At 49.8% G+C, this 24621-nt stretch overlaps 1 protein-coding gene across 1 annotated transcript in view; it reads right to left on the bottom strand.

Annotated features, from left to right (window-relative positions):
* Positions 1–20342, bottom strand: part of Phactr3 (phosphatase and actin regulator 3) — a 227463-nt gene extending 207121 nt beyond the window's left edge. The window contains exon 1 of the mRNA XM_052722405.1: positions 20217–20342. Within this exon, the coding sequence (XP_052578365.1) occupies positions 20217–20319 (103 nt within the window). The 5' untranslated portion in view covers positions 20320–20342. The remainder of the gene's footprint in view (positions 1–20216) is intronic.
* Between the last annotated feature and the right edge of the window lie 4279 nt (positions 20343–24621).

Raw genomic sequence — 24621 nt, 5'->3', positions numbered from 1 at the left:
ACTGGCAGCCTGAAGGCTGCTCCCCTACAGGACCTGTTAAACCAAGGTTAGCTAAGCCCATTTCCTTGATCCAGCTGTATACCCCAAGTCCCGCCTCCTTCTCACAGGCCAGCTACCATGCTTGCAAACTGATGCTGACTTGGGTCTTTATCTCCTTCACATAAGTGCCCAGCAGCTCCTTGTTCCCAGGAACTAAGAATCCTGGCACCCTAAAAAGATGATGGTCCAAGCCACCCCCTCAGGGTGGGGAGGTAATGTCAGCTACACAGGGGTTTCTGTGGAGTTTGTTTGCATACCAGTGCCTGGCTTGTGGCCAGGGTTCAGAGAATAATGTTGTTTGCTCACACAAGCCCTGACATAGACTCGAGGATCCAGGTCCATGTGACCTAAGAGACCACTCCAATTCTAGTCCTGCTTAGTCCAAAGGACAACACACACACACACACACACACACACACACACACACACACACACACACACACACACACAATCCCAGCGATTTCTCTTCGCCCTTGATGTGAAAACACGGAACCAGAAAACTTCAGATACTTAAAAAGAGCTTCTCAAGTCATGTCTTTGGCTGAATCTCAGGGATCAGCTAATGAGGTACAAAAGACAAAATGCTCACAACTTCAGCAATGAGTCAACCACCTCTTCAGATGTTAGCTGGGCGAGCAAGCAGCCAGCTCTGCCCTCTGCTGGCCACTGGGAGGAACTGCACAAGTCAAGTCTGAAAGCTCTGCCTGTGAGACTACCAAAGGTGTGTCCAAAGCAAACCATCTGAGGCTGGGAAATTGGTCAATTTTAGGGACAGGGAGTTCTAATCCCCAGTTCCCTACATGTTGGCCTACCTACAATCCCAGCACACAGGGAGAAAAGACGGGATTCCCTGAGCAAGCTGGCTAGATAGAAAAATCAGTGAGCTCTGGGTTCAAGTGAGAGACCCTACCTCAAGACAGATGATGGAAATGAACAAGGAAAACACCAATGCCAACCACAAACCTCAAACATGCCAACCCACAGGATTCCCCTCATAACACGGGCACCCATACACATGACAACAGACATACAATGCATGCCCATACTTCTCCTCCCGCAGAGAGATGGAGAGAGGCTTTATGGTTAAGAACACGGCTGCTCTTGCAGAGGACAGGGTTCGATTCCCAGCATCCACATGGTGGCTCACAACTACCTGTAACTCCATTTCCAGAGGATACAATGCCCTCTTCTGACTTCATGGGCTGCACATGTGTGGTACATTCCTATATATGCAGGCAAAACACTAATAGAGATAACATAACATTAATAAATACATTTTTTTAAAATTCCCCAGCCATGAGAGATAGCACACATCTATAATCCCAGCACTCAGGAAGCTGAGGCAGAAGGATTATGAGTTCTGGGTAAGCCTGCTTCTGCACCTGCACTACATAGTGAGTTTTGTGCCAGACTGGGCTACAAAGGGAGATCCTGTCTCAAAAAAAAAAAGGAAGGAAGGAAGGAAGGAAGGAAGGAAGGAAGGAAGGAAGAAAGAAAGGAGGAAAGGGAGGGAGGGAGGAAGGAAGGAAGGAAGGAAGGAAGGAAGGAGGAAAGGGAGGGAGGAAGGAAGGAAGGAAGGAAAGAAAGAAGGAAGGGAAGGGAAGGGAAAGGAAAGAGGAAGGGAAGGAGGGAGAAGGAAGGCAGACAGAAGGTGGGGAAAGGGAAGAGTCAGCAAGATGGGTGAAAGGGAAAGCCAAGCCCTTCACCCCCCTGATCATCAACTCCCCTCTGAATGGTACTGGGCCTGAGCATGAGACACACCACAAGGCTTCTCATGGCTTCCTGGGCACGGCCCCTTTAGGGTCCCACCTACTCTGTCTTCCCATTGTATCCTGTAAGTCAGAGTTGAAGATCTGAGCACAAGATGGGGCTCTGGCATCTTTCATCTGTGTGGTCTTGACTGGCGACTACATCAGCTCTCTGATCCTGGTATGAGGATGAGGAAGGGGATGCCTCACCTCACCAGCAGTGTGCCCTTGGCGTGACTCACGGACACCCTCATGTGCATTCAGTGCGGTCCACACCTGCCTTTTGATATGCTCTTTACTGTCCCTGACATGTACAGTGGCAGGGACAGAAGTATCTGTGATAACAGTGATAAAAGATAGCAGACTAATAGGCAAGCAGGATGGGGGAGGAGACCCCAACAACACAGATGGAAAGCATCCCAGCCACCATTCCCGTGTTTGTGTTATGGACCACATGACCATTCTCTACACCGTCCCCACAAAGCAATGACCCTGCTGATGATCTTTTACCAATCACAGCTACTCCCTGCAGTGAGAGATCCCATCAAAAGGGAAGGACCAGGCCGGGGGATGAATGGAGAGAGTCTCATGAAGAACACACACTGTGTATTACCCGCAGCCCTGGCTACCTACTGTTCCCCACCCCTGATGACCTGCAGGGTCTGAAGCAGCAGCCCTGTGAGCTCAGTGACACAGACGGAGATGACCAGTCTATAGCTGAGGAGGGAAACATGACCTGTGTTCCTGGATATCTTGTAAATGGAGTGCATGTCCTGATGCTAACGCCTGGAAGCAGGGGGTCTCACCAGTTTGTCATTTTGCTCTTACAGCACGTTAATAGTGACCAAGGTTGACAGTTTAACATCTCCGATGGCACAACTCAGACTCCACAGGACTCGGATGCTCCCTTTGTGCAAAGGGGGGAATGAGGGACCCGGCAACAGGCACTTGCCCTGGGCCATGATTGGAGCCCAAGTCCTGGCTTTAGCACTGAACTCCTTACCACGTCCTCTCTGACACAGAAGGTTCCAGGTTCCTTAGATTCCCTGACAGCCACAGACTTGATGGTGGGATAAGAGAAAGGAGGAACAGGAGGATGAAGAGGCAGCACAATGGTGACAGCTTTTATGCATCGGTGTGCCACTTTCCTGTTGGAGTTGGAACAGTTACGGTTTTATAAACAGCAGAGCTGAAGTTTGGTGAGGGCTTGTGGCTTACTGATGGTGCCATACCTCACAGGGATCACACGCTCTCTTGCCTCCCACTGCTAACCCTGGTAGTGGCCCACTTCACCAAGTTCTCTGTCATATCCCTGGCTCATCTGACAGACATTCACTCAACAAACAGATTATCAAACACCAGGCCCTGTCACAGGATGATTTGGGCCCAGGCTGCAGGAAAGAGTAGAATGTTCCCAATGCCACCATTGAGGACACAGGGAGAGGACGGAAGAGTGCCTGACCAGGCTGGGGAGGGGTCACTTGCTTCACTGCTGTGTCAAAATGCATGCCAAGAGCAACCGAAGGAAGGAAGGGTAAGTGTGGCTCACAGTTCAAGGGTCCCCAGTCCATCATGGCAGAAAGGAGAGCTGCAGTCAGGAAGCAGACAGAGATGAACACTAGTGGTCAGTTCTTGCTTTCTCTTTTTAATTTAGTTCAGGACCCCACCCCATTGGCTGGGCACTCCCACCTCAACCCAATGAAGAGGCTCTTCACAGGCACACACAGACTTCTGTCTCTCAGGTGATTCTAGATTCTCATGAAGTTGACCATCAAAATTAACTCTCACAGGGAGGGTGCTGGTTGGTGTTTTGTCAATTCAACACAAGCTAGAGTCATCTGAGAAGAGGCGACCACAAGCAAAAAAATGCCTCCATCAGATTAGCCTGTGGGACATTTTCTTGACTGATGACTGATGGAGAAGGGCCTGGCCCACTGTGGTTAGTAACACTCCTGGGCAGGCAGTCCTGGAGTTGTAAGAAAGCAAAGTAAGTTAGCAACGGGAGCGAGCCGGTGAGCGAGGCGTTCCTCCGTGGCTCCTCTTCAGTCTCTACCCCCAGGTTCCTTCCTTCATGACGGACTGTAAACTGTAAGATGAAATAAAGCCTTCCCTCCCCAAGCTGCTTTTGGTCATGGGTATTTATCAAAACAATAGAAAGCAAATTAAGAGAGGGGAGGTCCTAGGAGGAAGTGGCATTCATAGCCTTCATGTGACCAGTGTCCACATGCGAGGCACTGAGATCTGGCATTGAGCAAAAAGATGTAATAATGTCCCCCTGTGCCACCCCACACCATCTCTACCACCACAAAGAGAGACAGAGACAGACAGATAGACAGACAGACTGACAGACAGAGGGGAACTATTAATAGTAACCTGTTGAGCAGAACTCACACTGGGTATGAAGTCTGGAGGCATTACACAGCCAAAGAGCCTCTCAAATCTGTCTTTTGCTGTTCTTTCCCAGAGAATGTGAACAGGCACTAAGCTGTGCTCCCCAAAGGTAACCACAAAGGTGTGAGATGGACCAGACACAGGTAGGTAAGTGGGTGTCACGGCTTGAACGTGAAATGCTCCCTCGTAAACCTGTGTATTTAAATAACTGGTCCCAGCACCGTATTTGAAGGCTGTGGAAGCTTCTGGACTTGGGACCTACCTGGATGATGTAGGGCTGTGGGAGCAGGCCTTAAAGATTGTAGGCTAGGCCGACTTCCAGCCTAGCTCTTGCTTCCGGATCTGCCCATGTATTTAATAAATCCTGTCACAGGTTCCTGATACCAAAGAGCAAGCCCCAGCTGCTGCACACTCCTGCCACGGAAGAAATCCTCCCTTAGCCTGAGAGCAAAGGAATGCCCTTCTCCCTGCAAAGTTCTTGGTCAGAAGGGTGAGAAAATAACTGAGTGGGCATCATGGGACTTAAAAAAAAAAGACCGAGTCCTGTCTGGTGCCACCTACAGGAAGATAAGAGTAGGTGGCATCATCCATAGTACCAGGATTCATTCCCTAAGGACAGTAAGAGGCCCTGGTTCCCAGGTGCTGGGGTGACTCCTGTCACCTAGAACACAGATGTAAGAAGCCGGTACAATTGTCATCTTCAGGCCTTAGCTCCCACTTGACCTTCTAATACATGACTACTGAGGTGGTGGGTGGGGTGCAGACACTGGGTACTGTGTGGAGGCCAAGGTCAAAAGTAGAACTTGGGGGGCAGAGAGGCCTGGAGTGCTCCGGGAGCTGTCATTGTGTGTGAAGAAGGTGTCAGGAGGACACCGCTCCCCCAGGACTCTTGACTCTTGAAGGATGGGGCCTTCAGAGGGGACTGCAAGCATCTGACCATGAAGGGCCACAAAGGAGCCCCTGAGACCGCAGTTACACCCCTGTTCTCACATGGGTGTTCACTGCACAATGCTCTCTCATCATTCACCATTCACGTTTCAGTAACGGTCTTGGCCGTTTACACCCTCTCCCTTTCTATCCAGTGTGTGCTTCAATGTGATGACCAGATTCATATGCTGGGGCAATCTGGAGCACCACCTCCTGTTTACCACAACACGGAAATGGCCCCCAAAGGGAGTGGCACTATTAGGAGGTGTGTCACTGTGGAGGTGGGCTTTGGGGTCCCTTTTGCTCAAGCTTCCCTCAGCGTGAATTTCAGTCAGCTTCCTGTTGCCTGTAAGACGTAGGACTCTCAGCTCTAGCACCACGTCTGCCTGCACATCGCCATGTTCCCCACTGTGATGATAATAGATTTAAGTTCTGAATTGTAAGCGAGCCACCCCAATTCAATGTTTTCCTTGTAAGAGTTGCTGTGGTCATGGTGTCTCTTCACAGCAACAAAATCCCTAAGTGTGTGCTACTAAGTCACTGCTTAAGCAGCCTCAAATGGGTCTATAAATCTCTCTCCTCTCTCTCTCTCTCTCTCTCTCTCTCTCTCTCTCTCTCTCTCTCTCTCTCTCTCTCTCTCTCCAGCACTCAGTTTATAGGTGGGAATTTAAAAACACATCACAAGTTCGGTGGCCATAAAGATGAGAATTCCAGGAACTGACTCATTCCAGTCTGTGGTAGCAATCATGCCTACTGCTCTCTCCAACAGGAGTTCTCTCCAACAGCACCCACAGTTGTGAGCTTCAATACCCACTGTGACTCTGCACACAGGAGGCCTTCATTTATTACAGTTCCTCTTAGGTGCAGTCACCAACACTCACTCTGGCTTTTGGCAGCCAAAGGGATGATACTCACTGGGCACTAGCAGTGGCCCCTCTAATCCAGCAACTTGGGGTGCAACAGAAATTCTCCTGCCTTTCTGTGTTGCTATCTTGGGGGGTCTATGAGCCTCCTGGGTCTTTACAGTTGCTACTGGAGAAACCTATGAGTGCACATACTACAGTTCAAAAGACACCTATGGTTTTAAAACACCGGGTCTTAGGGTTGTCAGCAGAATGAAAGGTTGTCCTGACCTAGAAGCGTGCTGGGCTCCACTCCCTTCAGATCCTGAGATGACAGAAAAGATAATGAGGGACTCAGTTATCCAAGTATCAGGGGCCTGAAGACCACAGGGTCCTAGGCTCACAGGCTCATCTGTCAGGTGGAATAGCTCTACCCATCATTCATTGGTACCTGTGTCCACTTTTCAGGGCATGTTCACAGGAAACAGGGCAAGTATCCAGCAGAGGGTGTGGGCAATGTGAACAGCTGGGGAGATTTAAGATGGGGGCGGAGCTGTGGTACTGCTGTGAGCGGCAGTGGAGAGACGGCAGAACCCCAGAGCTCAAAAGACCTCAGGAACCTCACGTGGGGAGCCACCCAAGAGGATAGCCAGCAAGAGCAGCATGGGATATCCCTTTTCTCCCCAAAGCCTTCTCAAGCGGCAGAGTAGCCAAGAGGCAGCCAGGAGAGAGGCAGAGCAGGCCAAGGACAACGAATGGGTTGTCGTATGGGATGGAGCAGAGATGGAAGTAAGATGGCCAGCTCTCCCTGTGCAGCCCCCAGCTAGGTGGAAGGGCCTACAGATGTGTTACCGCCATCCAAATTGTTCTCTGCCGGTGTGTGGGCTCCGTCCTCGGGGGCTGTTTGTTCTAGAGTTAGAATCTCTGGGTGTGAGACTGGCAGCCCTGACCTCACACAGTGTGAACAGGAGAATTCTCCAACCCCCTTCCCCCACGATTCCCAGTCCCTAGATTTCTGATCAATATTAAACCGGTCATCCCTGTGATGGGTGAAATCAGGGTCGCGATCACATAACTGTAAGACAGCAGCCCAATCTGGATGATTCCACAGGCTCGGGGCCCTCACAAGGAGCCCTCAAAAGCCAAACAGAAGAGAGGGCTGAGGCCAGGGGAGGAACGAGAGATTCAAAGGGTGAGAAGGATGTGGCTGGCTGCCACTACAGGCTTGAAGGGAACATGACATCAGAGTATGTGGCCTTTGAAACTAGCCACAGCCAGAAGGAAAAAAAAAAAAAATGAGGCCTCTGTCTTGCCAGGATTAGCTGACTCGTGACAGCCTCTAGGAGAGGCAGGTGGTGTCTCTCCCTGAACCTCCAAGGGAGGGGTATAGGCCAGTCCCACACCTTGTGTTCCTCACCTTGATCTCAACATGAGGCCTAGAGGGATCCAGCAGAGACACCTGGTCTTCAGGCCACTGGTGTGTGATGTAAATGGCTTGTATTCCAGGCTACCAGGTCTGTGGTCACTGGTCCTGTCTGTAATAGAAAGCTGTAGCCTCCTGTCCATTCTGGTAACATCTCCCATAAAGAGAGAAGTGGGGGGTACCATACAGAATCACACAGTGACCCCAAAAGTCCTTCCCTCACTTTTTAAAAAAGGTTTACTTTTATTGTGTTTAACTAAGTGTATTGCGTGTGCACATGTGTGCGCAGGTGCCCATGCAAGCCAGAGATGTCGGATCTCCCTGGAGCTGGAGTTAGAGGGTTGTGAACTGCCCAACATGAGTGCTAGGAACTGAACTCTGGTCCTCTGCAAGAGGAATGTGTGCTATTAACCACTGGGCCTGCTCTCCAGCCTCCCTTCCCTGCTTCCTACTCCCCTGTCCCTGCATAGATGATCCTGGGAGAGGATGTGATTATGTCTCATATCAACCTATGAGGTAAAGGGAACAAACCACAGATGAAGATGGACAAGGAGAACCACCAGGGCCTCCCCGATACAGGACACGATGTCCCACCTGAGTAGGGCAGAGTCTCTGCACGGCAGGACTTCCACCCCTAGCCTGCTTGTTCTTGCGGCCCTCAAGGAAGCATGTGGAATTGGAAAATCTTTTAGGGCCCCTTGAATTAGGCACTAAAGCACAACATTGACCTGCTATTGAACATGTCTCAGGAAAAGAAAAAGGTAGAAAATAAAGGGCAGCTCTTCCAGAAGCCCTGAGTTCAATTCCTCCCACCAACCACATGGTGGCTCACAACCATCTCCAGTGAGATCAGATGCCCTCTTCTGGTGTGCAGGCATACATGCAGACAGAGCACTTGTGTACATTAAATAAATAAATAAATAATAAATAAATAAATAAATAAATAAATAAATAAATAAATAAATAAATAAATAAATAAATCTTTAAAAAAAAATAGGGGTGGGCAGAGGCAAGACGTCATGGGGGTACAAAGGTCCCTGTTGTCAAGCCTGGGGACCTGAGCTCAACCCCTTTTTGGAAACAGAGAACTGACTCCTGAAAACTGTTCTCTGATCTCATGAGTTCACCCATGGTGTATGTCACACAGAGCAGGGAGGTAGTCAGGGGACTGATTTCCAGTAGGCAAGATAACAAAATGGCTGAGAATCCAGAGGTAAATTGCCCAGAGCAAGTCACTCAGTCCCTTCCTAGTTTCCTGCATAGGTCAAGGGAGTCCCACCGTAGTAGCACACGTCCACTGACAAGCCCAGGGCTGCAGACAGAGCTGGCCCTCACTTGGCACATGGCTATCCCAGTCCTTACCAGACAGCTTCTCCTGAGCCCTGCACTGTGGCGACTCCCACACAGACCGTGTGCCTGATCACCTGTGCCCACAACATTCCAAGCTGGAAATCACTTTGGTCAACAAATAAACCTCTTTTCTTATTTTTTTTTTTTTATGATCCTAATTTTTAAAATCTGGAGCTAATTTATCATGACTTCTTGTGGAATACAGGAAAAAGACAGCAAAGCTATTAAAATAAAAATACAACTGGAAATGCACAGCAAGCCTGGGCCGTAGCAGGCGCATTATCTGAGTTAGAGAGAATTAGTGTGGTGAACAGACTTGGTCACACAAGAGGGAGAATATGTGCTTAACACAGCTGTCTTGCACACTCAGATGCAGAGAAACACAGACTTGAACTTGTATCAGAAACCTCATCTGGTGAAGAGGACCTATTTTTAGCTCTCCCCTCTGGGCAAGGGCTATGATCCTCCTGTCCAAACATGTAATGTGCACTAGACTAGCCAGGCCGCAGCTGCCCACTCCACCTACTGGGATCCTTCTCTGGTGGTGGGAGGTGGGACCCTACAGAAACTCACAACAGCACAGAGGGAGGCTTGAACCAAAGCCAGAGGAAGGCCCACCAAGTGTCTGGTGCAGAGGCGAGCCTCAATGTTGGGGGAAATGAGCCAGGTGTGGGGGTGCACACCTGTAACCTCAGCACTCCAGATGCAGAGGCAGGAGGATCACCACAAGTTAGAGGCCACCCTGGTCTACATAGTGAGTTCCAGGCTAGCCAGGGCTACACAGTGAGACCTTGACCCAAATAATAATTAATTGGAGACATGGTGCAAATCCAAGCAGGCTAGACACATCCATTTCCAGTTCTGTGTATGCACGTGGTGTACAGTGACATCAAGCCTTCTGATACTATGTGCTTTCAGGAGAACCCGAGGCCTCCTCAAACAGAAGAACCATCTCCCACCAGAGACTCCCGAGAAAAAGTGTAACCCAGTTCCTGAAACTGGAAAGGCACAGAGGTGGTGGACACTGATAATCTTCTGGAATCTGCTAGGAATGGTTCTCCACTAGAAGACCCCAAGGCTCCATGTAACATGGATACAACCTGTAAGCCTCGGGGCTGAGTCTCTGTGAGTGTGGAAACAGGTGCTTTCTCTACCACATTGTCTCCTCGCCATGGCCTTTCCACTCACGCTCCTGCTCAAGCTCTAGAGCCCACAGGCAACCGCTCGGGTCAGGCAGTAGGCCGCAGGCCATGCCCTTAGAAGTGAGTGAGTCATGGCCTGTGCTGAGCTGGCTCAGTGGAAAGAATGATAGTGAACGAGGTGGACATTGTATTGGGGAGTCCCACAAACACTCCAGGCACTGAACGAGGTGGACATTGTATTGGGGAGTCCCACAAACACTCCAGGCACTGAACTAGGTGGACATTGTATTGGGAGTCTCACAAACACTCCAGGCTCTGTGATCCACAACTGGAAGTGCTTCTAGTTGTATCCCAAGGCAACAGGATGTGTGCAGTGTACAGAGGAGAGTGCTGGGGATGGAGCTTGGGAGAGCAATCTTCTGGTAGGAGGGTCTCTTGGTGGAACTACCCTGGACATGTGAGATGCCTCTGGTAACGCACATGCTGTGACCATATGATGATGAGTGTCGGGCACGGCACGAAGCCAGACACCAGGAGGGAAGCAGATGTAACACAGAGACCCCACCACCAATGCTAGGGCAGGCACTGGAAGGCGTCTTCCCATCGGGGATGGGGAATCTTGGATAGACAGGTTCTCAACCCTGAATGAGAGACAAGCCAACCAGTGGCCTAAGAAGCAGTTTCACACCTGCTGGATGAACTCCGCACAGCTGCACAAGGTGTGGAGGCTGCAGGGAGCTGCAGAGGGGCTGGCTGAGCAGCAGCTGCAGGAGACAGCATAGCAGGTGGTATTTCCCAGAACAATACCCTTCCTTGTATGCTGAGCTCTCAGGCTCAGAGGGAGCTGTCTGCAGCCACCAGGGCTGAGACTGTGGCAGAAGTGATGGACTGTGATGTTCAAGGCCTGGTCATCATGACCGATGGAATGATGACAGAATCTGGGCCCATTTCTCTTGGGAAGCTTGCTTTTAGAACCTGATACAGGATCCAAGGATAGCCCTCAACTCCTGTGTTGTGTAATATTTTGTTTGTGTTCTGACAAATAAAGCTTGCCTGGAGATCAGAGGGCGGAGCTAGCCACTAGTTAACTCTAGAGGCCAGGCAGTGGTGGCACACACCTTCAACCCCAGCACTTGGAGGAGGAAGCAGGAATGTAAGGCAGGTGGAGACAGGATCTCCCCCATTCAGTCTGAAGATTCTTGGAGAGAGGGATCACCCCATTTTGGTCTGAGATTTTGGAGAGGTAAGAACTGACTGTGGCTGCTCCTTTGCTTCTCTGATCTCCAGGCAAGCTTTATTTGTCAGAAGACAAACAAAATATCACACAACACCCCTGCACTGTCCTCACATGTATGCAGAAGTCCTGAGCCCTGGGAACTGTCCTCACATGTATGCTGAAGTCCTGAGCCCTGGGAACTGTCCTCACATGTATGCAGAAGTCCTGAGCCCTGGGAGCTTAGACTGTGACCTTGTGTGGAGACAGGGTCTTTTAAAAGGTGACTACAAAACCATGCACACTCATGTAATCCCAGCACTCAGGAGGCAGAAGCAGGTGGATCTCTGGGTTCATGGCCAACCTGGTCTACATAGTGAGTTCCAGGCCAACCTGGGCTACAGAGTGACACCTTTCTCAAAACCATAAAAGATGAGCACAGCACTGGCTGGAGGTCTCAGTTCATAATGTAGTTACTACAGCAACAATGAGGGTTTGATTAAGGTCCTCACTAGACATACAGAACTCACTGGACACACAGAACTCACTGGACACACAGAACTCACTGGACATACAGAACTCACTGGACACACAGAACTCACTGGGTATACAAACTATTTTTAAGGCCAGACACCATGTCCAGCAGGAGATGGACAACACAAAATGAACTCAAGGGCATTTTTGGAGGTTCCTTGTCTCATGTTTTGTCTAGACATTATTTTTTTTGTCTTTTTCCTTACAGGTCCTTTGCATATATATTATGTTTTCCGGGGATTTCTGTATGTGTGAACATGTGTGTCTTTGCGTCTATACATGCCTCTGGTGCTTTTTTTCTTCTTTCAGTTTGGTGGCTTCATCCTGTTCTGTGTGGTTTGGTTTTGTTTTATCTTATTTTATTTTGTAGATGCCTGTTTGTATTCTAATGAGAGAGACAAAAAAGAAAGTGTGGATTTGGGAGGGTGGGTCATTGAGAAAGAGCTGAGGGGTGGGGGAAAAATAATCAGAGTATGCTGTATGAAAAGAAATTGATTTTCAATAAAAATAGAGCACTGAATTCATTAAAAGACTAGAAATTCTTTAAGGGAGAGAGAAAGAGAGAGAAACAGGCATGTGCCTGCAATTCCAGGGCTGTGGATTGAGACAGGTAGACCCCTGGTGCTTCTGGACAGCCCAGGCTAGCCTCTTTAGCAAGTCCAGGCCAGTGAGAGAGCATGTCACAAAGACCAAGGTAGTTTCCCTCTGGCCTCTACATGCCTTTCTGCCCACGTGTATCCACACATGCTCAAAAATGAGGCCCCCAGGTCAAGCCTTCTGATTGACAGGTGACAGGCATGACACTACTACGCTGGGTACGACACTAATGGCGAGCCTTGGAGATGCCAGGGGCACAGGCACTAATAAAGGCCAGGTGAGGCAGTGACTAGCCAGCTGCAAGGCAAGGGGCCTCTCGATAACCAGCTGGCAACTTGCTCTTGACATTCTGGTCTCAGAACTTCAAGAGGCAAGGCCTGCTGTGTCCATCTGGTTGACGAAACAGGAGTCATATCTATACCTTACCTGAAAGACAACACTATATGAAGCAGATGGGCCATCCTCGCTAGACTGCAGTATGGAAACCCAGTAAGACGGTGGCTGCTGCTCGAGGCCCCTAAGCTGTAGACGCTTCTGGGGATGATACATGATTGACATAGGCCTCTCTGAGAAGGAGATGCTAACACTGAGGTCTGAAAGATGAAGGGAATGGGCCAGGCTGGTCACTCACTGAGGTTTGGGTATCAGCAAAGGGAATACACCACCAGCAGACAGCATAAGCTAGTTCTGCTATAGTAACAAGCACTCCCAAAGCCTCCAAAGCTCAGGGAGCAGAAGTACCTTCCCACTTGTCCTGTGGTTGTATCACCTACAGTCCAGACCCAGGATGAAGAAAGAACAGGCCTTCTCTGCAGCACCCATGGCTTCCAGATTCTCTGTCCTGCCCTGCACGTTGTACATTAAATGAGGTGCTGAATTACAGCCTCCATGGATTGGGGTAGTTACACCCCCAACTCAGAAGATACCTCTGAGAGAGAAAAAATGTAACTTCCTAATGTATGGGGGACCAGAAATGATGAGAGAACACAGAAGCAGCAGCTTCAATTTCATCACATCAAATCTGGGCCGTTCTGAGCCACACGGGGTAGAACGAAATCTGCAACTGTTTAGTGTTTGTTTGGACTTCCCCCAAGAGTGCTGCTTGTCTGACTCCCACTTGAGCACACAGAGGGTCCAGGGAGAGGACAGGCCAGACAAAGCCAGGACCAGACCTCAAGAGAAAAGGCAGCCTCAGGAATCCTGTGCTAAGGCAGGGGCCTAAGAGGGCACAGGTCTAGACACACCCACACCCCCAGAGCAACAGGTTGGTTCCTGGCTGGACCCCACTCCTGTGCCGCTCACATCACCACGGCATCCAGGCCACCTTACAAAGTCCTGCTGCTGCCTATCCTGCAGTTCCTGGATGTGCCTGGCTAGTCTGCTGCGCCAGCTCTGGGGAGGCAAGGATCAATGTCACATGAGTTAGGAGTGAATGGTAGGTACCCAGGGTCCAGGGAGTCATGACCCCTCTCTGGATTTACAAGACAATGTGAAGAGGTGATGCACAGATGAGGTGCCACCGCCGGGTGGATGGACACTGCTCATAGAGCGAGAGCCAGAGGCTGAGACTGGAGCCTCTTATGAGAAGATGAACCAGGGCCGGTGAACACAGAAAAGGATCCCTCTCATACACAAACGTGCAGACGCACCTGCTCCCTTGAGTGCCTGCTCACACCTGTGTCACCTGTTCAGTGCTCGCACACTTCGGCTGACAGTGTTAGGTGGAAACAGGAACTGAGTGAAAGTCAGTTGTCCAGCTTCCCTCCAACATCTCCTACCCTGCTCCCCTCAGGGGCAGCAGGATGGCATTCGGGTGCCCTTGTCCCCACCACTCAGAGGTACATATGCCACCAGACATGACACACCAGCACTACGTCTTCCTTCCCGCAATGAATGCTGGCGACTGACATAGCTGATACCTGCCAGAGCGGGAGCCCCACTTTGGACCCTGGAGAGTGTCCTCCACCCACTCTCTGTGGAGGCCCAGAGGGACTCAGCCTGTGGCAGACAAGGCCCCCAAAGCACACACTCACCCGCGCACATCTGGTACTTTTTCAGAAAGTGCTAACTGTCCCTCTAGTACCCTCCCAGGTGACCAGGTGGCTGTCCAAACAGCTGCACTCCCATCCCATGTGCTGCAGTGTCCACAGGTAGGTCCTGCCCAGGCGGAACCAAGGTGCCCAGGTCCACCATGTCCCTCCACACTGTACCCAAAGTTTCCACCCAGGCACGAAGTCTGATGCAAGCAGTGTATTCCACTGTTTTGTTGTTGTTGTTTTGCTCTCTCTCTCTCTCTCTCTCTCTCTCTCTCTCTCTCTCTCTCTCTCTCTCTCTCTTCTCTCTCTCTCTGTGTGTGTGTGTGTGTGTGTGTGTGTGTGTGTGTGTGTGTATAAATATGTGTGTGCATGTGTGCAAGTGTGTGTCAGTCAGAGATCAACATTAGGTCTCTTCCTCAGTTGCTCTCTCCACCATATTTTTGGAAGACAAGAGCTCTCATGAGTTCACCGGGAGTTCACTGGGATGGCTAGCCAGAAAACCCAGGGGCCCTCCTGTCTCCACCTCCCCAACACTAGGATTATAGACACATACTATGGCAGGCTGGGGGTCCGAACTCAGGTCCTCATAGTGGAATGGCAAGCATGTTACTGACGGAGCTGTCTTCCCAACCCCTGTGGTTCTGTGGAATATTTCTCTGTGCATTCTGGGCCTTTGTCCCAAATACAGCGAGTGGTGTGTGATGACACTCACACAGAGGCCGGTTGAGCTCAGGGAAAGGCCTCCGGATTCTCTGCACAGAGGCACAAGCCAGTCTCTCTCCTGGGCCCAGCTTCAGAGAGCAGCCAGGGCTGTGAGAAGCAGGCCCTCCCTGGGAGGCCTCTTGTCGGTCAGTATGACCATTAGAGAGAATCATATCGATGAAGCCACATCCGCCATTCATTCTGAAATCCAATCCTGGTCACAGCTCCCTGGCCTCTTCTTACCATGTATGCTGCCACAAGCATGGTCGGCTCCCTAGGCATGTGAATAGCTCTTAGAATCTCCATTAGACACCTGTGCACTGTCTTGTCATGTTCACAAGGGGAAGTCACGGTGGGCAATAATGAGTGGGACAGAATAGTGAGTACATAACAGTGAGCAGGCAAAAGTCCCTTTGTGGTCACATCATAGAAAGCACGGATGAAAATTAATGCTTCTGAACTAAAGACCCATAAACAGAGTTAAAAGACAAGCCGGAGATCTTGAAATAGCCACATGCAGGCAGGATTCTAATCCAGACCTAATAACAATTCTTCCAAACCAATTAGGGAAAGATTAACATGGTGGAAAGAAATGGCCAATTAACACATGAAACGCTCTCTCAAGCAATGCAAATGCCAGCAACAAAATCCACCTTCTTCTGGAGGATTGGCAAAATTTCCAAATGGGAACCTCAAATGAAGCAAGAGGAGTATCACCAGGATTCCATGCAGGGCAGGGCCCCATGGGAACTGTCAGGCAGCGGGGTGCAGAACATCATATAATGCGACAATGACCTCATGCTGAGCAGGGGCATTGCACTTAGGACACACTTCAAGGAGCCAGAGAAGTCTGCCCAGGGGCATGGTGGCTGCCCAGGCTGCACCTGCTTTCACTGCCTACATCACACTCAGACCATGACCTCTGGCCACTGCATCGTAAAGATGACCGAACCTGGAATATTCTGAAGCAGTTAGAAAGAACCTGTAAACCCAGATAAAAGTTCAAGGCACACTGCCGAGTGAAACTGTTGCTTTAGAACAAAGCGTGCTGTGCTGTGACCATTCTTTATGACACTTCCAGGCAGCTATGGAGCAAGCTTTCCAACGACACCTTCAAGTTCAGGGTGAGGAAACACGATCAGCCCTAACCTGCAGCTGCTTCTGGGAGTCAGCAAGGGGTGGGGAGAGGCTTGAGGTTTATGCTTTCATTTTTCATCTGGAGGCTGCATTGGTAACACATGTGTATGTCTCTGTTTGGGCACCAAGTCCTATGTAGAGGACACACTACCCATTCATCCAACAGATATTTGCTGAGTACCAACTGCATCCAGGCCTTTTCTCAAGAGTGAGACTCTCTCTTACCCCGTTAAAAAAAAAAAAAAAAAAGAGCAACCGGGCTGGGAAGATGGCGAGACGAAAGTGTGAGCACCTGAGTTTGAATCTCTAGAACCTGAAGTCAGATTATATTGTACTCACATCTGTCATCCCAGAGCCCCTGTGAGAGGGTGAGGGGATGGAGGCCAGGGAAGCCCCAGAAGCTTGAAGGCCGGCTTGAATACAGCAGAAAAAACAAGAAAGACCCTGTCTCGAATGACACCTGAAGTCATACCCTGATCTCCACACTACACCACAGCATGCATGCATTTGTATTCACAAACATGAATTCATGAGCACACGCAGAGAGATAAGAGAATTGATCAACTCAGTCACAGGCCAAGTTGACAAGCACGCAATGGTCCTTCAGGAGGAGAGGAGCAGAGAGGTGTGCATACAGGGAGGGTTGCAGTAGAAGGATGTGGAAAGCCTGAACATCCCTGGCTTGGAAGGTGTCTGTGTGTTCTAAGAATACCCTGAGCTCCTGAGCAGAGAATCAGGAGGGACAGGGAGGCCTTGGGTCACACTCAAGGACTCTGCTGTGCATAGATATCAGACACCGTAACTGTGTTCTGCCTCCAGGCACATACCTGTCACGGCAGGTTTTGTGGGCCAGGTGAGCACAGGTGTAAGCCTCTGCCCTGCTAAAGAGCGATTGGAAAGCTGATAGTTAGAAGAGGCTGGAACCCACCTCTCACTACCTCGATATCTCCTGATTCCTCTACAAATGTCTCTACCCTGGCTACGAAGAGGACACAATGCTATCCCTGGCCTGGAGGAGGCCTGTGAATTGAGCTTCAGAGGTCCAGCCCTCCCTACTTCCTGATGATGGTAATTGGTTCAGGAGCCAGCTTGTGCCAAGGTTTGGCACAGGCACAGGGATACTGGCAGAAGTCTATAGCCTAGGCTCTAGATTTCCAGCTTCCTGAACAGACTGGTGACCCTTTGCTTCTGGGGTCTCCTCCATGGCACTCACTCTACCAGAAAAGCGTGCTGTGTCCAGCTGGTTGTCGTTAAAATTTCAAAAGAACCAGGCAGCCCAGACCCTGTGGGTCCTGGGAGCTACTGATTTGGGAAGCCCTGCTCAGCCCCAAGTAGAGCAGAGCCAGCAAAACAAAGCATTAGGTTTCAATGCTTTTCGTGGCCCCTCAGGCCACCACTTTTAATGAGCCTTGGCTGGGACACGTCCTGATACCATCAATCATGCTTTTCCTTCCAAAAAAAATTTATTAAACTCATTTGTTGCAGAAATAGTCCAATACAAGCCAGCGCTTCCCAGTCAGACATGCAAGCCTGCAGAACTAGTGGCTAATGGGCTCCTAAAATGCAAGGGACTCTAAGCTACCACCAAGCAGTTCATTTTCTCTTTAAGGGCTAGACGTTAGAAATCAGCACATGAAGCATGGGGGAGAGCCTCCATGGTTGCTCTCTGGATCCAGAAGAAAGAGAAGAGACATTCTCCAGGTCTGGTCATCAAAGTGTACAGCATACAGCCTGGTCCCTGGAGCTTGTTCCAAAGCTGAACTAGGTAGCTGGATTCCGGTCCCCCCAGCCACAGCATAGCAATGCAATATCGAAAGCCAGAAACTGTCACCCTCTCCGCCTCAGTCCCTCCTCACAAATGACCTCTTTTAAAGGCCAGCCCCATCTGCTGAGTCTCAGTCTGGAGCCTCCAGACCCAGCTCTGCCCCCATCTCCAGGATTCCTTGCCAGGCCCTTTGCATTGGGATTACTTTGCCCCTTACCACCCCCACCATCCTTCCTCCTCCCTGCCCACCCTTCCATCACACCATGAAGGGTACCACCAATCACTGGGGCTAAAGCACAGAAGTACAGAGCATTGGATGTGGAGCAGTCAAGCCAACAGCTCCCATCAGCCCCTACCGTGAAGATGTTTCAGAGTGTCCCACCTTCCAGAAACCTGAAGACACTCCAAGAGGCTGTTGCCATATGCTAGCTGGGGTGAGCACTCTCTCTCCTCAGCCTCAAGCCTGCCAGCAGCCTGGGACTGCACATAAAAGATGCAGGTGACTTACCACAGAACTTAAAGCCACTGCCCAAATGTCCCAAACTCAACTTTATCCACTCCCCTTGTTCAGAGCTCTTTAGTCTCCAGGATGCTCTTAGCTCCCCATCAGGCTGGGCACCGCACACAGCAGTTCTGTTGGGGATGCTTTGTCCTACCCCCTGCAGCACCCCGGCATCTGGATCCACATCTACGGTGCTTTCACGGCCAGTGATGTTTGCTGACCCACTGACACCACACTCCCTCTCGGTTTGCCAAAAATGGGTCAACGATGGCCGAGCCTTGCCAGGGCCAAAGCCTGGGTGGAGGCCACAGAACTATTTTTAAAATGTGTTGACTGGAAGGCACACATGGAACAGGTGAGGTGTTGCATAAGCTGGCAGGTAGCTCACACACCAAAGCTCCGAACACACTGCCCTGCAGAAGGGCTGCATGAGTCCTGTCCTCAAATCTAACCCTACGCCAGCCTGTGCATCTGATGCCCAAGGGCTTCAAAACAGGGGCAGGGCGCCTCTAGACTCAGCAACACCCACTCTATGCAGAAGGGAGGAAGGAAGGAGGAGGTTTCTGCCGGCTAGAGGGCGTCACCCTAGAGAGGCCATCCCAGAGGAAGCTCGCTCTCGAGTGGGGGCAGGGTACCTCAACTCTTGATCATGCCCCACTGATCATGGGCAACATAGCTGATGCTCAGTGTTTAGGAGGAACAGAGTTCGCAGTGGAATGCCGCCATCCTCTCTACTGGGCCTCCCAGCCCTCTACTCAGTCACTGAACAAAGCGCCCAAACGCTGGGCGGTGAGGAGAGGGTCTGTGGAGTGTCCAGTAACCCCAGCATCCTCCACAGTACCTGACCTCCCTTCTCAGCATTACTTTGTGACTCTGGACTCTGTCTCGAGGTTTCCCAATCCTGGTGCTAGCATAACTGTCTAACGACATAAACTAGCTAACTATCTTTCAGACGAGGGAAAGAGCTTCGGGGACTCAGCAGCACATCCGGCTTCCATGTTGCAGATGCTGAAACTCTCACATCAGGTGAAGGCAGAACTGCCCTTCCTGGTCTAAACCAGTTTCCTGACTAACCTGGTCCCAGATTACCCGAAGCTCTGCTTGAAAGTTCAGGTTTTAAGTGACTGGGGCGGCTGTCCTGGAGTGAGGCCCCCCCGGGAATGTTGGGCAAAGTCGACTGAGAAGCCCTGGCCTCACTCTCCTCCTTGGACTCCACAGCCCGCCCACCACCCTGATCCTGAGCCAAGGCCACTGAGGACAGGAGTAATCCTGGTCTTGTCACCAGGGGACCTGTGCTCCTTCTCTTCTGCCGTGCCTCTACCCTGGACCAGGTGGGACTTCCTTAAAGACTCCCACCCCCACCCGACTCAGGCCAGTCCTTCCATAGCTGAACTCGCTCCAGGGTTCCAGGACCAGGTGTCTGTCCTGCAGGGGGCGAGGCGCGGGGAGCCAGCCTTGGAAAAATGCCGCACTCATGGAGCTTTTCTTACTGGGTAACTAGCGCTGTGCCCCTGTGATCGCAGCATCAAGTTGAATCGCCCCCATTTCACGGAGGTGGAAACCGAGGCATGGTGAGGTCACGTGCCTGCCAGGTACACTAGGGCACTTATGATCAGAGGGGAGATTCCAAATCCGAGATGAGATCACAGGAACGTAACGTCAACTCTCCTGCCCACAGTACCCATTGCCCTTGTTTAGGGACAGATCCCTGAGACTCTGCTGCAGGAAAAAGCAGGACGCGCCGGCGCTGCGGCTGGGGCGCAGCGGGCATCCTGACTGTGGGCAGCAGTCAAGGGCAGCACAGGGGGCTTGGAGGAGTTCGCCCAGCCCCGCGTGCGCCCGGGATCCCAGGTCCCCTTCGCACTTACCTTGCGCCAAGCCTTGGGCGGCGGCGTCCTGGGGCCCTAAGGCACGCAGCAGCGAGCGCAGAGGCGCCGGCCAGCGGGCGTGCCCCCTACCTTGGCCACGCATCTCTCTGAAGGCCAGGGGCTTGCGGCTCCGGGCTGCGTCTACCCCTCCGAGCACAGTGCAAAGCCGGGGCCCCGGGAGGCGCTGGCGGGGCGGACGGGGCGGGACTGGAGCGGGGGCGGCGCCGCCTTGTGAGGCTCGGCCCCTTCTCAGGGCGGAGGCGCAGAGGGGCTCAGCTGTGACCTTGACCTCCTGGCCCCTGTCCAGAGCGATAGTGGGAACCTTGACGCAGAGTCCCTGACAACCTGGGAGTCGCTAACAACCAGTGGGGTCAGGAGCTGAACACTGGGTTAATTACCTACTAAGGAGGTTACCGGTTAGAGCAACTCTGGGATCCTGGAGCAGTCCCTTGACCTCCCTGAGCCTGGGATATCTCAGACTGCCCATCCACAGTATGATGCGGGGCCCATCACTGCTCTTCTAACAGACCCCATATTCGTCTTTGTTATGAAATAGAGCTGTTATTTTTCTACTGTGCAGGGGGAAATCCTTGCCACCAAGGGCCAGTTCCAAAACAGACTGCTAGTCCTGTCGTCCCTCCTGTCGTCTTCCTTGATCACAGTTCCTGGGGTGGAATCTCAGAGGTCTTAACAGTCTGCTGAGTTCAGGATTCAAAACCCAGTCTTGCCTTAAGGAGGTCTTGGGCCCTCCTTCTGGGCGCCAGTCAGTAGGGTCACCCAGAGAGGCCCAGGAAACCTCATTCTGAGCCACACAGAATCCCCAGAGCCTAAATCAACAGCACACTGCTCTGTCTCTAAGAGCTTTCAAGTGCATCTCCCTGTCTACCTATCCCCAGCAGGGAAGGGACGTGTAGGCAGGGACATGTGCAGTTAGGGGGAGCACTGAGCCACATAACTGGTAGGCCAGGTGTCCCACCCACCTGCATCTTCTATGGAAGCCTGGGCTCAATCTGCTGGGACCTGTCAGTCTTCATCCTCGGAACTTTTAACTACGTAACTATTCTCAGTTTGCACTAGATGGCGCTGAAAGCCGACTGCTGTGTTCACTGGGCTCCTGTGGAAATGAAACAGGGCAGAGGCTCCATTCCCTCTTCCTTCCTTCCTTCCTTCCTTCCTTCCTTCCTTCCTTCCTTCCTTCCTTCCTTCCTTCCTTCCGTCTCCACTCCCCTCCCCCCAATCCGTGTGCACAGTGCAGTCATTTGCCTACACATCATTTCTGTCTGCTACTGGGCTGGGTTTTAAAGAACAACCCTAGCAGAGAGAAAATATCAAAATTAGCAAAATCAGAAATGAAAAGGGGGACATAAGAATAGACACTGGGGAAATCCAGAGAATCATCAGGTCATACTTGAAAAAGCTGTACTCCACAAAATTGGAAAGTCTAAAAGAAATGGACAACTTTCTCAATAGGTACCACATACTAAAGTTCAGTCAAGATCAAATAAATAATTTAAATAGATCTATAACCCCCAAACCCTCATGAACATAGATGCAAAAATACTCAATAAAGAACTCTCAAACTGAATCCAAGTAACACATCTAAAAGATCATCCACCGTGATCAAACAGGCTTCATCCCAGAGATGCAAAGATGGTTCAACATATGAAAATCTGTCAATGTAATCCACTACATAAAGAAATTGAAAGAAAAAAATCATTAGATGCTGAAAAAGCATTTGACAAAACCCAACATCCCCTCATGATAAAAGTCTTGAGGAAATCAAGGATACAAGAGACATACCTACACATAATAAAGGCAATACACAGCAAGCCAACAGCCAAAATCAAATTAAACGGAGAGAAACTTAGAGCAATTCCACTAAAATCAGGGACAAGACAAGGTTGTTCGCTCTCTACATATCTATTCAAGATAGTACATGAAGTTCTAGCTAGAACAGTAAGAAAACTGAAGGAGATTAAGGGGATACAAATTGGAAAGAAGAAGCCAAAGCATCATTATTCACAGATGACATGATAGTGTACATAAGCGATCCCAAAAATCCTGCCAGGGAACTCCTACAGCTGATAAATACCTTCTGTGAACTGGCTGGATACAAAATTAACTAAAAAAATCAGTAACCCTCCTATATACACATAATAGATAGGCTGGGAAAGAAACAACAGCCTTTACAACAGCCACAAATAATATAAAGTATCTTGGGTAACTCTAACCAAGAAAGTGAAAAACATGTATGACAAGAACTTCAAGTCTTTGAAGAAAGAAACTGAAGAAGATATCAAAAGATTGGAAAGATCTCCCATGCACATGGATCAGTAAGATTAACATAGAAAAATGGACATCCTACCAAAAGCAATCTACAGATTCAATGAAATCCCCATCAAAATTTTAACACAAGTCTTTGCAGACCTTGAAAGAACAATACTCAACTTCATATGGAAAAAAAAAACAACAGGATAGCTAAAACAATCTTGTACAATAAAAGAACTTCTGGAAGTATCACATGATATTGGCATAAAAACAGACACAAGGTAGATTAATGAGATTGAACTGAAGACCCAGACATAAATCCACACACCTATGGACACCTGATTTTTGACAAAGAAGCCAAAATTTTACAACAGAAAAAAGAGAGCATTTTTAACAAATGATGCTGGTCTAATTGGACGTCAGCATGTAGAAGAATGCAAATAGATCCATATCTATCACCCTGCACAAAACTCAAGTACAAGTGAATCAAAGACCTCAACACAAAACCAGATACACTGAGCCTGACACAAGAGAAAGTGGGGACTAGCCTTGAACGCATTAGCACAGGAGACAACTTCCTGAACAGAACACCAATAGCACAGGCACTAAGATTGACAATTAACAAATGGGACCTCATGAAACTGAAAAGCTTCTCTAAGGCAAAGGACACTGTCAAAAGGACAAAATGACAGCCTATAGAATTGGAAAAGAGTTTCACCAACCCTACATCTGACAGAGGGCTGATATCCAAAATATATAAAGAACTCAAGAAATGAGACACCAAAAAAGCAAATAATCCAACTAAAAAATGGGGTGCAGATCTAAACAGAGAATTCTCAACAGAAGAATCTCAAATGGCAAAGAATCTTGTTCAGTATCCTCTGCTATCAGGGAAATACAAATCAAAACAACACTGGGATTCCATCTCATACCTGTCAGAGGTAAGATCAAAAACACAAGTGACAGCTCATGCTGGAGATGATGTGGAGCAAAGGTAACAGTCCTCCATTGCTGGTGAGAGTGCAAACTTGTACAGTCACTTTGGAAATCAATATGGCAGTTTTACAGAAAATTGGGTATTGATCTATCTTAAAACCCAGCTATACTACTCTTGGGCATATACTCAAAGGATGCTCCACTATATCACAAGGACATTCGCTCAACTATGTTCATAGCAGCTTTACTTGTAAGAGCCAGAAACTGGAAATAACCTAGATGTCCCTCAACCAAAGAGCGGATAAAGAAAATGCACATTTATACAATGGAGTATTGCTCAGCTGTTAAAAACAATGACATCATGAAATTTGCTGGCAAATGGATGGAACTAGAAAAAAATCATCCTGAGTGAGGCAACCCAGACCCAGAAAGACAAACATGGTATGTACTCACTCATGAGTGGATATTAGCTGTAAAATAAAGGATAGACATGCTACAATTCACAGACCCAGAGAAGCTAAGTAAGAAGGAAGGTTTTGGGTGGGGGTGGGGTGGGGTACATGAATCTGAAAATGAAGGGGAAATAGAATAGGCATCACCATTGGATTGGGGGAAGGGTCTGGAATGGGAGTAGGGGTGGGAATAGGAAGAGGGGGAATCAAGTCAGGGGAGGATGGAGGGAGAGTGTACTGGGAGAGACAACAGGAATCTGGAGGCATCTCTGGGATGAGCTAGAATCCTAGTACAATGGAAACTCCCGGAAATCTATGAGGGTGACCCTAGCTAAGACTCCTAGCAATTGGGGGATACAGAGCCTGAACTGGCCATCTCCTGTGACCAGGCAAGACTTCCAGTGGAGGGATTGGGACACCAACCTAGCCACAAAACCTTTGACCTACAATCTGTCCTGCCTACAAGATGTGCTGGGATAAAGGTGGCACAGAGATTGTGGGAGTGACCAGTCAATGACTGGCCCAGCTTGAGACCCATGTCATGAGACAGAACTCACCTCTAACACCCCCTGGAGGGCCAGGACCCAGAGGCTGGATAGCCCAGAGACCTAGGATAGAACCAAACACGACTAAAAAAAAATAAAGTCAATGAAATGATTCCTAGTGATACTCTGTTATACTCACAGATTGGTGACTAGCCAAACTGCCATCAGAGAAGCTTCACCCAGCAATCGATAAAAACAGATGCA

Source organism: Peromyscus californicus, unplaced genomic scaffold (assembly GCF_007827085.1).
Source record: "Peromyscus californicus insignis strain IS unplaced genomic scaffold, ASM782708v3 Scaffold_7__1_contigs__length_154581171, whole genome shotgun sequence".
In the NCBI taxonomy this organism is placed as follows: domain Eukaryota; kingdom Metazoa; phylum Chordata; class Mammalia; order Rodentia; family Cricetidae; genus Peromyscus; species Peromyscus californicus.
This window is presented reverse-complemented; position numbering and strand designations above follow the sequence as displayed.